Raw genomic sequence first — 14,264 nt, forward strand, 5'->3', positions numbered from 1 at the left:
CCTTTTTGTCACTGTGGATTAGGATCCTTAAGGCCCATTGGGAAACTGGCACAGTCAACTCAATGGATTAGGAAGAGGGGGTGGCATTCTCCATTGGACAAATACACATTAGTTAGGGGCCTCCCACAGTCCACTATTGTGGCACGACCTTAATGACTGCCGAGAGCCACATTGACATATCAGTGAATAATCCAGCTCTAATTCTTTTAAGAAGTACGAGCCTCAGTAAATGACCCTTTTTTCATCAATGCTGAATGCTCCTTTCAGCACCCTATTACAAACTGTGAACAGCGCATATGCTCACACACTTTAAACTTAAAGTCTCACAGATGTGACATTCACAGAAGAGCAGAGAAGAAGGCAGATATACCATTTTTATTCGAATGAGGTGAAGCGGAGGCTTGTTTATTTTTGACCAACTGTGCGGTTATAGATGTGGTTTTGCTATGTGTATTGAGTCATGCTCAACACATGCATTATGCATTCATTGTGCTCAGTGGCTTCCTCTCTGCATAATGTTGACACCGCAAGCAGAGCGATTTATCAAGAAAGAAAAAGTTATCTAGAGTACACTGAAACCTTTGGGCAAGGTATGTAAATCCATCGATTTATCTTAGTTTAATGACAGTGCAGTAAAAAGTATCAAAGCGGCTATGTCGCTGAACTTTAAGCTCCTGGGGCAGGTAAATGCAGCCAGACATGGCCGCTGCACTCCTGGCCTACCGCAGTTCTTAAATCACACTTGTCAGATGGTGAAAACAAGTGGGTCAGCGGGGGATGAATTGCCTCTGGGAGTAAGTGAGTTTTGTTATCCGTGTGCTCAGAGGCTTGGTTTGGCTTTGTGAGGGGAATGATGTATGAGAGGTGAGGGGCTCTAGAGGGCACACAGCTGCTAACAAATGACCACACAGATACAAAAACATGTGAATCAAGGTACTCGTTGGATAAGGCTAATCGGTTAACAATTAGTGTGTCTGTGTATTGCTGATAATATTACAGAATCGGAAACCCTGACAAAGAAAGGTGGGGTCATTTTCCTCCTATAACATTTTGTCTTGACAGACACCCAGCTATTGTAGCTGACACAGTGCTGACAACCTGAAAACGAATATTGTGTCAGGTGTATATGACAAATGCTCAAATGTGTAAGGAAAGAAAACAAACCCAACAGACAAGACACTGAAAGGAGCCTTTCATGCAGCAACAAAGCAAAAACTATTCAGAGATCAACAAAGATGCTGTGTTGCAGTCACAAGGACATGAAGCTTTCACAAATTGACAAACATGATCTCTTAACTGACAGACTCCAGTGTCAGTCCAGAGAGCTCTATGTTGTTTTTATTACTGTGCATGATTTTTCTGATAAAAAAGCTGCACAAAATAGTAGTAGTATCTCATACAGGCTACTGCCTTCCAGCTTAGCAAGGTTTCATTACAAATGAATTTCATTGCAAAATATTGTCACTGTATTTATTTTTCAAGGTCTAGAGAGTTTTAGAGCAAGAGCTGCAGGTCAACACTACACAATGATCTTCTCTTGCAAAGCTGATGAAACATGAGAGACAATGAGACACAGAAAGCATTAATCTTGTTGCTTTTGTCTAGCTGTCAGGAAGGGGTGAAGGGAGCCAGAGCCACCAGTCATAATTTATAATGTCTAATTTACCAGAACTGATTGTTAACAATGTTCAGTGGATAATTGCTAAATGATTACCAAGTAACCAGAGAAAAGTCAATTGGAACATGTAAACGCTATCAATATATACTGTAAAAGGTGTTGAAGGTTTCACTTGTTAATGGCTGCTCCCATTAGAGGATGTACTGAATATAGATTGTTCTGTGCACAGGTTTTATTCTGCACCCTGACAGGATTGCCACTTATTATAGTGTGCACAATTCCTGCTACACAACATGCTGGAGTTCTGTTTGAAAAAGAGGTTATTTTTTGTTTTGTTTTTTTCTTGGGCAATCTGGATACCTTGGACCTGGTAACATTTACATAATTTCCTAATTATGTCTGAACTGCTATGGTCCAGATGTCCCAATATATATTAAATGGTGGTATTGTGCAGCAGTTTATTCATTTTAACCTAATTATCTTATGATTTCATATGCACGAGCCATTTTTAAGTTACATACATTCTTCTTAAATCCTTTAATGTCAACATGTTTTAAAGAAAAAAACAACAACAAACTTTTGCTTTCGCATCTTTATCTACTCTTTGTTCATATTACCATTTAAGTTGCCCTGGTTTTCAATTTGCATTCATGCCATCTGCTTACAGGATGAAAAGCAGGAAATGCTTTAACTACAAGATCAACAGCAAAACAACTGAGCAAAACAGGAATGAAATTTCAGTCAAAATCTATGATAAAAAAGAGACAAGGTGTTTTGTCCCACCTTGAGCGCCGTCAGGATTGTGAAAAGGATACCATAAAATCTGACAAATCTCGTGAATGAAGCAGCCCATGTTTGAAGATCAGGGAAGGAGGGTTAGAGGTATAGAAAACCAGCAGCGTAGGGTGCGTTTTCTGGTCACTGAAGCAAAATTACATTTTCCTACTGGCTCAAACCGTGGTGTCATGGTTTTGGTCTATGAAGAAGAGGAATTAACTGTGTTTGGAGTAGTTCCCTTTTTCACTCACTACACCGGCTGAAATCAGTTCAACACAGAACATCTTTGCATAACTGCGTCATGTACATCTCGTTTTTGAGATTCCACTGACATGAGAGATGTGTCACACTGTGAGATATCATGAGGTCATGCAAAGCAGTTTGTCTTTCCATCTGGATAAAACCTTTGGTTGGGTGGGCATTGCTTGTAAGTTTGAATACAGACAGACAATGTTGAAGTCGAGCTGCAAAAACACAGTCAGGAATCATGGAGAAGGTAGACTCATACTGCAATTAATATGACTTTTGTTTTTCTGCAGATGAGCAAGCATGTCAGTCATATACTGAAATCCCACTGTGTGCTCCGAAACAACAAAAAACAAGCTGTCTGAAGGATTGTCTGGCTTGAAATCCTTGTGTGCTGTCGCATACAGAATGGAAATAACTGAAAACCACGCACAAAAAAGAGCCTGACAGGCTTGATTGAGCCTGGCACAGCATTCAACAATAGTTAGAACTCATTTATCCTTTCCTGCTTATTCATTACTATGTATTCTTTTATCACACGTGCTCTAACAGAGGACTGTCAGGTGCAGGAAAATCTCAAGAGGCCCATGCAGGAAATGACACTGCTATCTGGCCACCGCACATCGAAGGAAGATCATGGAGATTTACAGCGGCTGGGATGCTGAAGATGGATGCAGCTGAGTTTCCCACTGGACAGTCGACAGGACAAGAAGTATTCGCTCATGAATTCAATTAACTGCACACAGCCACGCTCGATTGGTCAGAGCTCTGCCCAATCACTATCCTTATCTGTCATGCTTGCTGCTGGAGACAGCGGCAAACACAAGAGCAGTCTGGTAGAGACAGAGAATGAAAATAATACCTTTGATGTCCATTCTCTCTTCCAGAGATGTACTGTGCATTTTTTGGATGAATTAAGTGGCTGTATTGTTTAAGTGTGTGTGATGTACTCATTGTTACATTGCAAATGAATGAAAAATAATCTGAATAATCAAACTGTTTTACTCATGTGCAATATAAACCCTGATCCATGAATCTTTTCCAATGTATGTTTGAAAATGTAGGTAGCTATAGGTATACTGGGTGTGATACACATCTCTAATATTGAAGGTTCAGTCAGTTCACGTCCTATCAGTGTTGAGAGCATGGACAGAAGTTATTCTGGCACAAAGATATACTGCTGAAGCTTATGCAGTACAGTAGGCCTATAGTGGAGCTATGGGCCCATTCAAAACAAGATATAATTTCCACATGATAGGTTCACTGACATTAAAGCCAGGTCTCAACATAAGCGCTCAGCCAAGTACTGTAAAGTACAATCGACTTAATTCAACAAGGGCAATAATCTCCAGTTTTGTAATTACACTCATCTATTCTGACCAGACATTTGTAAGAGACTTCCTTGCAGAAAACACATGAAGCTTGCAGGTGGCATCATTTGTGAGCGTGTACTTTGGCACAGTGGAGCTTTGAGATAAATGCTAATATGCTGACAATGTCAATGTTAACATGCCGTTAAGCATCTTATGGGTGTAATTAGCAGTGAACACACAGCATGCCATACACTATTGGGACTTTGTCATTTGACAGGTTTAGTCATGAACCAAAGAAAGTTTTGACCTAATAGTGGAAGTATATGGAAAAATCAGGTGATGCTCCTCAGCAGGGCATGAATGTCTGTACCAAATATCATGGCAATTTATTCAGTAGTAATTATTCCTAATAATTTCACTCAAAACCACAATTATGAAAGTCATGGTGGCACTACAGGAAAAGACACAGGAGCACCAAAGTCTAAATATCATAGCAATTCATCCAGCAGTCCCTGAGATATTTCACTTTGGACCAAAATGGTGGACTACATTACCATCCATAGAGCCATGTGACTATCAAGGCTTTTAGATAACTATAACCGAACAACTACCACACAATTATAATGGTACATCTGATACATTTTAGCACTGCTTAAACAGGGTATTTTTTACTCTGCCGGCCAGTAGTCTGGATCCATAAAACATTTTGTGATGCTATAGTATACTTACGTTTCAGGGAAGTAAGACCAAGATTAATTTTGGTGGGAATGGTCCTTCAAGCTACTTTTCAGTGCACTTTGTGTGGTAACTTTTGAAATATACAAAAGACATTACCATTTCTTTGTGTCTTACTGGTGAATCCTGAAGCATCACATGCTGACTTTTCTCACCTTTGAGGCTTCCTGTGTGACCACATCTGTTTGTCTATGAGACTAAGTAAGCATTGTTACAACAAATAGAGCGCGTTGACATCAAAGCATCTGTCCCAAAGACACAGTGATCATGGTAAGATTACAGCTTTTCTTTTGTTTAAAACCATCAAAATGATAATGGAAGGCTTTGATTCTCCAGTGTAGATTTGTCCTTGATGTTCCACAGTTTTCTTTTTTTTTTTTTTTTTTTTAGGTTTCTTTACAGGGGCGCAAATATGAGTTTTAGTGCTCCATGACCAAAAAAATGACAAGAATAACAGGTTTGTCAACATCACTGACTCAACATTTCCTCCAGGAAGGCTTTGGGATACGTCACAGGCTACTTTCAATTCTGTTCACGTTGAAGTTTGGGCTCATTGTAGATCTAATCTTGAAAGGTCTTTAGAGCTCCCACCAGAGTCCATTAAATACATATCTATGTCTGTTACAACAGATAAAAATTCATATGCATTGAAACCACACTGCGACGACATAGCAATTAAAATGTACAAGACAAGTCATTTGAAATTAAATGGATGGAAGTAACTCCCTGACCAGAATAAAGTACTTTATGCCAGCATTCCACAAATGTTCCCTCTGCTGAGTGAAATGAGATTTAGGATTGCTAAATCTTAATGACTGACTTTTCTTCAGTAATATTTAAGTCCATAACATCCACAAATTTCCTTCTCCCTGCCAGGTCAGGGTTGATTTAGACATCTGTTCCATTTGGCATATGTACGCTGGGAACACTCTATTTGGTGCCCTGGGCCATTTAACACTTGCTCAATATCTTAAAACGAAACTGCCTGCGTAGATTGCCTTGGAAAGGTGCCTCCAACAGAAACTCGTTCTGTGTTGAGGGGACGCTGCTTGCGGAAAGACCTAAGGCAAGAGATTAGAGGTAGAATGTGATGAGGCTTAGTACTGCAGATAGGGCCTTGTCTTGGCAGAGTGTATCTTCTCTTAATTGATGAGATGAGTTTATTTTTATTCGCTGCTGCTTTATTTTGTCATTGGACATTCAGTTTGGGTGATGAATGTGTGACCTTCAGCAAGTTTTCAAGGAACCCAAAAATTAAGGTATGCAATCGTAAGAGCCACAGAACACAAATCAAAAAGAGAGATTATCAATCAGATTACCTCCAAGTAAATCTGGCATGTAGATAAAATGTTGAGCCTCTCCCTTTAATGCGATTATCTTAATGTACTTACGAAACTGTTGGTTCACTGAAATGCATTGAGTTTCTTGTGTTCTAAAATTGATTCTTAATTTGGAAACTCCACATTGAAGTAAATAAAACAAAGACTGAATGAAAACAGGCCGTGTTATGCAAAAGCTACGTACACTTCACACAAGAAATGCAGACTTTAAACAACAACAACAACTATAATAATAATAATAATATATTAAAAGTACAGTGGAGTTGGTGAGGGTGGACATTCATTGCTTTGGTAGAAATGATATCTGAGGTGCAAATGGTGAATGCACATGTGAGCAGTGTCAGCAAGTAACATAGTCATCTAAAGGTGGGCAGATACAAAGGCAGAGGAGGAACAGAGCTCTCTATTTAGGTCTCTCTTAGTCAATATCTTTACAATGTAATGAATCAATAATGTAACCAAAACAATAGACAGTATACAACATATGCCAACCTGTTTTCTCTTATCTATAAAACCAGTATTTTGTCATCTATGTCATTTGACAGGAAAACAAAATCATCACCAGCTGAAGTACCTTTATGACAATACCTATGATTTGTTAGATGATGCTGCCAGCCCAGGAGGAAAATGTACCTTATAATCAGACCAAGAACTTAATCAAGCAGGTCTTTCGATCTAATGACGCACATGCTTAGAATAACAATGTGGACACAGCCATGTCTCAGCGCATACTGACTGCAGGCTGTGTTTGCAGTAACTTTCGCACATTTCAGTTCAGGAGATATGTTTTCTAAATAATATCACAGCTCATTATCAACTCTGCAACCATGTGTGGTCAGCTGTGAAACTCATTGCATAGTTTATACTGAATATAATTCGTAATACGGGATTGAACATGTCAGCTGAACTGCAGGCACATGTTTCATGCTTTATGATTAGACAGAACAATTTAACAAACACAAACTGTGAGTACAGATAATTGCATATGAAGATGGACAACACGAGAGCTTGCCGATATGCCCCATATGCCCAATATGAAACCAAAACATCTCTATCGCCGGATGTTCTGGCTCCAGTACAGATCCTAAACCCCACTCCTTCCATGTTAACAGAGGGGACCAATCTAAAAACTAAGTACAAATCAAATAAATTTGATAAAGATGGTTTCTGTCATTTTTTGCCAGGTCTTATCACTCTGTTGTATGTTCAAGTGTTCATTTTTTTTTCTTTTTGTAAGATTGGTTTTAATTAGTTAACTCTTGCCTATGACTAGGTGTGATGTGACAGTGGGAGCCCCACTAGCAAATCAGATGGCAGATGGAGAAGTTCTATCAGAAAACCCTGAAGGCTCATAAAGCTTTCTGTCAGAAAGCCCTTTTTCTAGGCAGCATGGTACTGTGGGTGAGTAGGCCCTACACAGGAGACTGTGGAATTGACTGTCTGAATCCTGTGATAAGCTGTATCTTCACTTTCCATTTGGGTTTTGGTCAGGTTTAGGTACCAGAAGTACTTTGTTAGGTTTAGTTAGCTAAACTACTTTTGGAAAACATCATTTTAGTTTTGTTTTGAATTAAAAATAAAATATCCCATAGCATTAAACACGTGTAAGTTCATTCCAAGTTCATATCAATTATAGGAAATATAAAAAGATATGTATATAAATCTTTTTTTTTTTTTTTTAAAAAAAGTAGATAGAAAAATTATTTCACTACCATTTGGAGCTGTGGATTGAAAGCTGCCGAGCTGCCTGGTGCATTTTAAACATGAAAGCTCTGAGAATATGATTAAAAGGACTGAGGTAAATCCTGTACAAACATCAGAAGAGTTTTTGTGTGTTAGAGGAAAATCACACTTGCTGTACTTGCAAATTTTTGTACACCTGCTTGACATTATTCAGTCTGCACACGTGTGCATCAATGGATTGATGAGCACAAGCAGAGCTGATGAGTCTTTACACAACTGATGGGAAAAAATTAAATGCATTATAGTCTGTCACTCATCCTTATGGGCCTCTGCGTCACTGTATGACATCTCTCAACCCTTATAAATTTTCTGCAATTTTGACATTCTTTTGATCTCATAAACACACTCTCGCAGTGCTGTGACAGTGTGGGGGTTTTATTTTTGTTGAATACATCAGCCTGTTCTTGTTACCCAATAACAAAACCCCCAGAGATGACTTTATTTTATTCACGCAGTCACAGAGAAAGTGAAAACTCAATTAAAGGCTTATGCCGGAGATGTTATGCGCATTTAAAGGTGAGTCTCAGTCCTATGCTGTGATACCAAATAGTTTTTTTTTTTTTTTTTTTGTCTACAAAGCCCCATAACCCATCCATCCACATGTCTTACATGCTGCCCACTCCACCAACTTTCTCCAGACCCATTTCCCTTATTGCTTCCACAGGTTCGGGTGTGATTGATGGGCCTAGGGACACCCTCACGGTGCAGTGTACCTAATCGCAGAGTATAGACTCGCCGTAACGCTCCATTAAGGGCCTGCAGCAGCAAGTTGTAATGGTTAGGGAAATGGGCCAGGGAAGGGAAGGTCACTGGTTCAGATTCCCATGGGGTTCACCACTGCCTTGTCTCGGATACATGTCCAACAGGAAAAAATGAATTGTGACAGTTTGCAGGGTGACACATGAGCACAAATACGGATATGCTCTTCAATGGACAAACATTGTTATGAGTGTGTGGGTAGTTGTGACCTTCTGCCTTGCTTTAGTGCTATGACAAAGGCAAAGTCAAATCTGCTATTGACACAATCGGGTAATGAGCTCGTCAGTCAGCACAGTCGCCTCTGTTTACTTCCAGGATGAGAAACTGTAGGAGGTTAAGAGTGTCATTGACAAGTTTGCTGCGCTTGAATAATTACATTCTCTGCACAGATGTGCCACAACCATCAGAAATACCAGCAGAAGGCAGGATTCTAACTTCCTGTCAAGAGGATGAGCTCCAGAGATAGGCATATAACCACACAAGTCACTTCAGGGGCAACAAATTGGATTGCTTGTTGGCCCTGTGACTGATGAGTTAATTAAAGTAGAAGGGTATGGAGAAAGAAGTCAGACACTGCTCCATTTATTTATCCTGTATTGACTATATCTCCTCGCACTTCACTGGCTTGAGTAATCGCCCCTTTCTGCTCAAGAAAACAACTAACAGGAAGCAAATGGACATTGCTAAATTTTCAGTTCAGATTCAAAAGATCACAAGGAAAGCGGATTAAGACTACATTTATGTAAATTCTTTAGATTGGAGTTGTTGTCAGTTGCATGAGGAATATTATGACTTTTGACTGTTAAGATTGTACATCCGAAGGCAAGTAATAATGCACCACAGGAGGTGGGAAATTAAATTAATCATTGGCATGTTTTTTCATTCATTCATTTTCTATAGCATTTATCCATCAAGGTCACAGGGGGACTGGAGCCTATCCCAGTTGACTATGGGCGAGAGGCGGGGTACACCCTGGACTGGACACCAATCAATCTCAGGGCTGACGCACACTAACGCAGAAAACCACACACTCACACATAGGGTCAATGTAGACTAGTCAAGTTTTTCTATCACTGATTTGAAAAAAAAAAGAAAGTCTGCAGGAAACCATTATGCAACTCTACCACTGAGAACATTTCATTTTCCACAGATTTCTATCTGGTGAAAACTACTAATCCAGTGGGACAAAATTAGATACAATTAATCAGGCCCAAGCTGGGATCAGTATTTGTGCTACTCAACCCCAAAACCTGACAAAACAGGTACAGACAGGCAAAGCAAACAATTGTCTTTTCCAGGGGACTGAGGATGAGAGCCTGAATGGAGCACCCTGACTTCATGTTTCGAGCTAGGTAGGAAGAAAGGTAATTTGAGCCCAGGTTTGTGACAGGTGCTGTGGGGTAAAGTGGGGGAGGTCTAGAACACGGCAAAATGTGCAGGGCCACGCGGTGAGCGTGCCAAGACGGATTAGGGCTTAGTTTGGGAGTGGGATGTGTGTAGTGGGTGTTGTGCTGAGGGCCCAGGTGGTGCTTGAGGAGAGTACAGCACGTCTGCATGCTTTGTGTCTCTGCTAGCCACGAATTACGTGCTGCTTGGCAAGAGGAGCACAGTGAACCCAAAGCTGAGAACATTTAGACACAGTCCAAGCAAGGATGGATTTGCTAATCAGCATACGCTCTGCTCTGTCCTTACAGTGACAGAAGCCACAGATAGAGGGAGAATCACTGGCACTTAAGTAACACGGACATTGATTATATTGTGTGAATTGATGTTACTTTTTTGTGATAAATTTTTTATTGGTATATAAACAACAAGCAAGCCTGGCTTTAGTTTGACATTCCCCCGTCTCTCTCTCTCTCTGTCACACATTCATTTACATATTTGACAGATAGACCCAGACAACGTAATGGGGGAGTCAGGTGTTGATGACTTGTTATCAGGTTGGCAGTATTGGCCAGCTGTGAGAAACTCAGCTGCAACAAATGATGAACTGTTCCCTGTGACTACCTGATTTGACCTGACCTCCAAATATCCTATTTGAACCGAATTTGATGAATTAGAACTGGACAAATCTTTTGAGGCTCCTCATTCATCCGGAGCTAAATATTGACTGAGTATAAAAGCTATTTCATTGTTGCAGAGCTCAAACATGCCCTGCCTCTGTAAAAGTAGAGAAGATTAAATTTGCTGCACTGTGCTGAATTCACAAAAAGGCCGTGGGGAATGATCACGTTTTGAAATATGCTCTATATATTTTCATAGAAAAGGTAAATTAGTTGAATGCCTTCCAGTGTGTAGCACAAGCAGACCTAGATTAGAGTGGATGTTGTGCACAGTGCTGGTCCATCTGTTCGTCTTTAGTGACAAGTGATCCCACCCCAAATTTGAGGATGATAATAGGCAACAGATAGAGGAACACCTGCTCACATATTGAGAAAATATTTCCAGGCATCCACTGTGTGAATGACCAGAACAGTTTTTATGAGACCAAACTAAGGCAACATTTTACACATACTGATGGAATGTATGGATTTCCATTACAATCGCCACAAGCTTACAAGTTTTTCATAAGTTTTTATTTTGATAAAATTTAAGTCGCAGAGGGACTGGGGCTGTGTTTGAATGTCAAAGACAAGGTTTTCGAGTTCATTCAACACGTTTCCTGCACTGCAGCAGTAGTGTATAGTTATACGCCATGCTCTGAAGAGCATTTTAGTTCAACTACAGAGAATCACCAATAAAGTGCAAATATAGAAGCACATAGAAGAACATAATAACCAAAAATGTCTGCTCAAACGAGTAATGTAAACTATCAAAATATGCAACATGAATACGATGCGAATAAACAGGGAAGCATGCGTTTGCTAGAATTCAATTGGAAATACATTAGCCTAAATGTAGTTTCAGAAACAACATTGTGTAAATTACATGACATCAAAATACACATCTCCTTGAAGCACTGCTGCCAGATTTAATTTAGTCCATGACAAGCAGCTACTGGGGGAAGATATCTCTTGGTCATCCGTTACTTTTTATTCCTTTTTATGTGACTTCAGCAGGCTCTAACATGGTCTGGTAAACAAGATTACAGAAGCTTGAAATGAAACCATTTTCAAACCAGACTCACTAACTCACTCACTCAGAAAATCATGCCTATCTACAACATGGAGTTGCTTGAGAAAAGGATAATAAATATTAAATACATGTGTTTCACACATGTACAGTATGTTCTATTAAAACATCACCATCTTGGTCTCTCTGTCTACCAATCATCTGCCAAAAAACAGGATTTTATGCATGTTTCCTCAGTAATACACACTGGAAATGTTTAAGCAAGAGTTGCTGTGCTGCTGCATCGAGCTCAGAGGAAATTGAATCAGTTATATTAATCCAATTTCAGGAGCTTTCGAGGTTGACAGAGAACGATATTATTTCAGTCTCGAGCTGTCTACGCATTTCATTGCACAACATGGTGTAATGAAGTTAAAAATCACAGAATGTAGCTGTGCAATTTCCAGTTTGACATGTTTGTGCTGCTTTGGGAACTTGGTCAACTCTGCAGACATGTGAGGCACATTTAGTCCAGATATACTGGATATTACAGAAACTGTGACAGGAAACACAAAGAAAACAACTCAGAATGCAGTCATTATATAGTTACTGCCTAATGCATTCTACTTGTTCGGACTGCTTCATATGTGAGCTTTTGCTTAAGTAGTATTCTTCATTACAGGAAAATGAAAGTGTAAAAGTAAAGGCTACATTTCCAGCAGATTCATGTAAAAACGACCATGAAAAATCGTAACATGGACGTGGCAACTTACCCATGGTGCAGTTGGTGGTGAAGTGGGGCTCAATGGTAGCCGTGTCATCCTGTGGAATTCGCAGGTCATAGCTGCCCGAGACCCGAAAAGGTGATCCTCCTTGGGTTCCCAGGGTGAGGTGGACCACTGCCCAGCTGCCAAGGAGAGAAAGCAGGAGTAGTGTCAGTGCGAGGAGTAGACACCATGGTTGACAGAAAAACCCACATCCGCTGCGGGGGTCAGGGGTTAGGGTAGCTCGGGCCTGGTCTGCCTGAGTCCCCAAACTCTGGGAGGAGGGACTGTCCAAGGCTTCAGCAGAAGCAGACATGGGGGTGTCTTCAGCCCCTTCCATTTTGGGAGGATCCCTTTCTTCCTTTGTCTGTTGATGCATAGCCAACCTTTGAGCCCACTCCAGACTCCTTTGGGTCTAGTGGAAGTTTAGAGGTGGCCAGGTGCAAGAGAGTGAGAGCCTCACTTGAGAGCTTACGGCTGGTGTGGAGTCAGAATTTAAAGCCACTATTACAGCAGGTGTGGGGTCAGGGGACAACAACACACTCAGGTGAAGTTCTTGTGCTGAATTGCGGTCCTGTGCTGAATGCTGTACTCCCTCAGCCAGCGGCTGGCTTTGTGTATTTCAACTGTCCCTAATTTTATTAAGCAAATTGTGCTGATTTGTCTTTGGCTCCGAGCTCATCAACAATCTCTCTCTCTCTCTCTCTCTCTCTCTCTCTCTCCTCCCCACTTTCCCCTCCCCCTGTCCCTCTCTTGCCCATCCCTTCATTTGTACGCCTAAATCATGACACCACATATAGTCAATACACTGTAAATACCTACTTCGACGAGAAGGTAAATTATAAATTCCATACTGTGCAAACACACACACACACAGACATACATACATACATTTAGTATATATATATTTCTACTCCACAGTGGACAAACACCAAACAATGCCTGCTTTTTTCCTGTATGATTAGAGAATTTATTCAGCACACGGAGATGTTTCTTTATAGACACATCTGTTTTAAACACCTGTGGTTGTAGCAGGTTGTATTGTGTGTCACATATTGTCTTTACAATAATCCACTGAGAATTTTTGCCAATTTTAAGATTTTCTGTGGCCATGCTATGACCCAGAACGTACTGAAAAATAACTTAACCTGTTTAGCTACATTTATGTAGGAGTCAGAACTGAATTCAATATCTAAATGTTTCTCTCATTTTTTTAATGGTTCGTCTTTTTCCCAGAACTGACATAATATTAAGAGAACCAAATTGGAACAATTTAACATATTTTGAAAGGTTATCCCACGCACAGATCATTAGTGATGATGTTATTCTCACAGATCTCTAGGTGTCTACCTTTCAATTATGACAAGTGCGCTGCACAATCTGCAACTGTCTGTTTATTTCGGTTTATTTTGTGATTTATTTGGGTAGAATTGTGCTAGAAAGAGTACAACAAACATAAATGCACACACACAATCCCCCACTATACAAACAGGCTCTGAGATTTTCTGATTTCCCCAGTGTCTGTGCTCTGACACAACAGGCTTTGCATTACTACCTTTGCCAGATTCCCTTCTTATGTTTTTTTTTTATATGTTGAGTTACCTCTATTCTTCCTTCCTTCATTGCTCTCACTTCTTTCCAGGCCCTTCTCACTAAACCTTCCTCACTCTGTCTCTCTCCGCCTGAGACGCTGCTCTGAGTGGAGGGAACGTTTTGACCAGATGGGAAGTGATGTTTTAGCACCACAAAAGACCAGCTTTGTGGTGTGGGACCTGCTCCCTGTCATACCACATAATAGAAAGGAAATGAAGCCCGAGATATGAGCTGCCGTTGTCTCCTCGATAACCTTGAAATGATTTGCTGACTGAGTCATGTACATATGGTGTTGAATTTTTCACCAGCTCGGCTGGGGGACAAA

The 14,264-nt window shown here is 40.3% G+C and overlaps 1 protein-coding gene across 1 annotated transcript in view; it reads right to left on the reverse strand.

Annotated features, from left to right (window-relative positions):
• alk (ALK receptor tyrosine kinase) overlaps window positions 1-14,264 on the reverse strand; it is a 364,681-nt gene that overhangs the window by 57,275 nt on the left and 293,142 nt on the right. Inside the window, exon 5 of the mRNA XM_046413454.1 lies at window positions 12,356-12,489. Within this exon, the coding sequence (XP_046269410.1) occupies window positions 12,356-12,489 (134 nt within the window). The remainder of the gene's footprint in view (window positions 1-12,355; window positions 12,490-14,264) is intronic.

This window comes from Scatophagus argus, chromosome 15 (genome assembly GCF_020382885.2).
Source record: "Scatophagus argus isolate fScaArg1 chromosome 15, fScaArg1.pri, whole genome shotgun sequence".
Lineage (NCBI taxonomy): Eukaryota > Metazoa > Chordata > Actinopteri > Scatophagidae > Scatophagus > Scatophagus argus.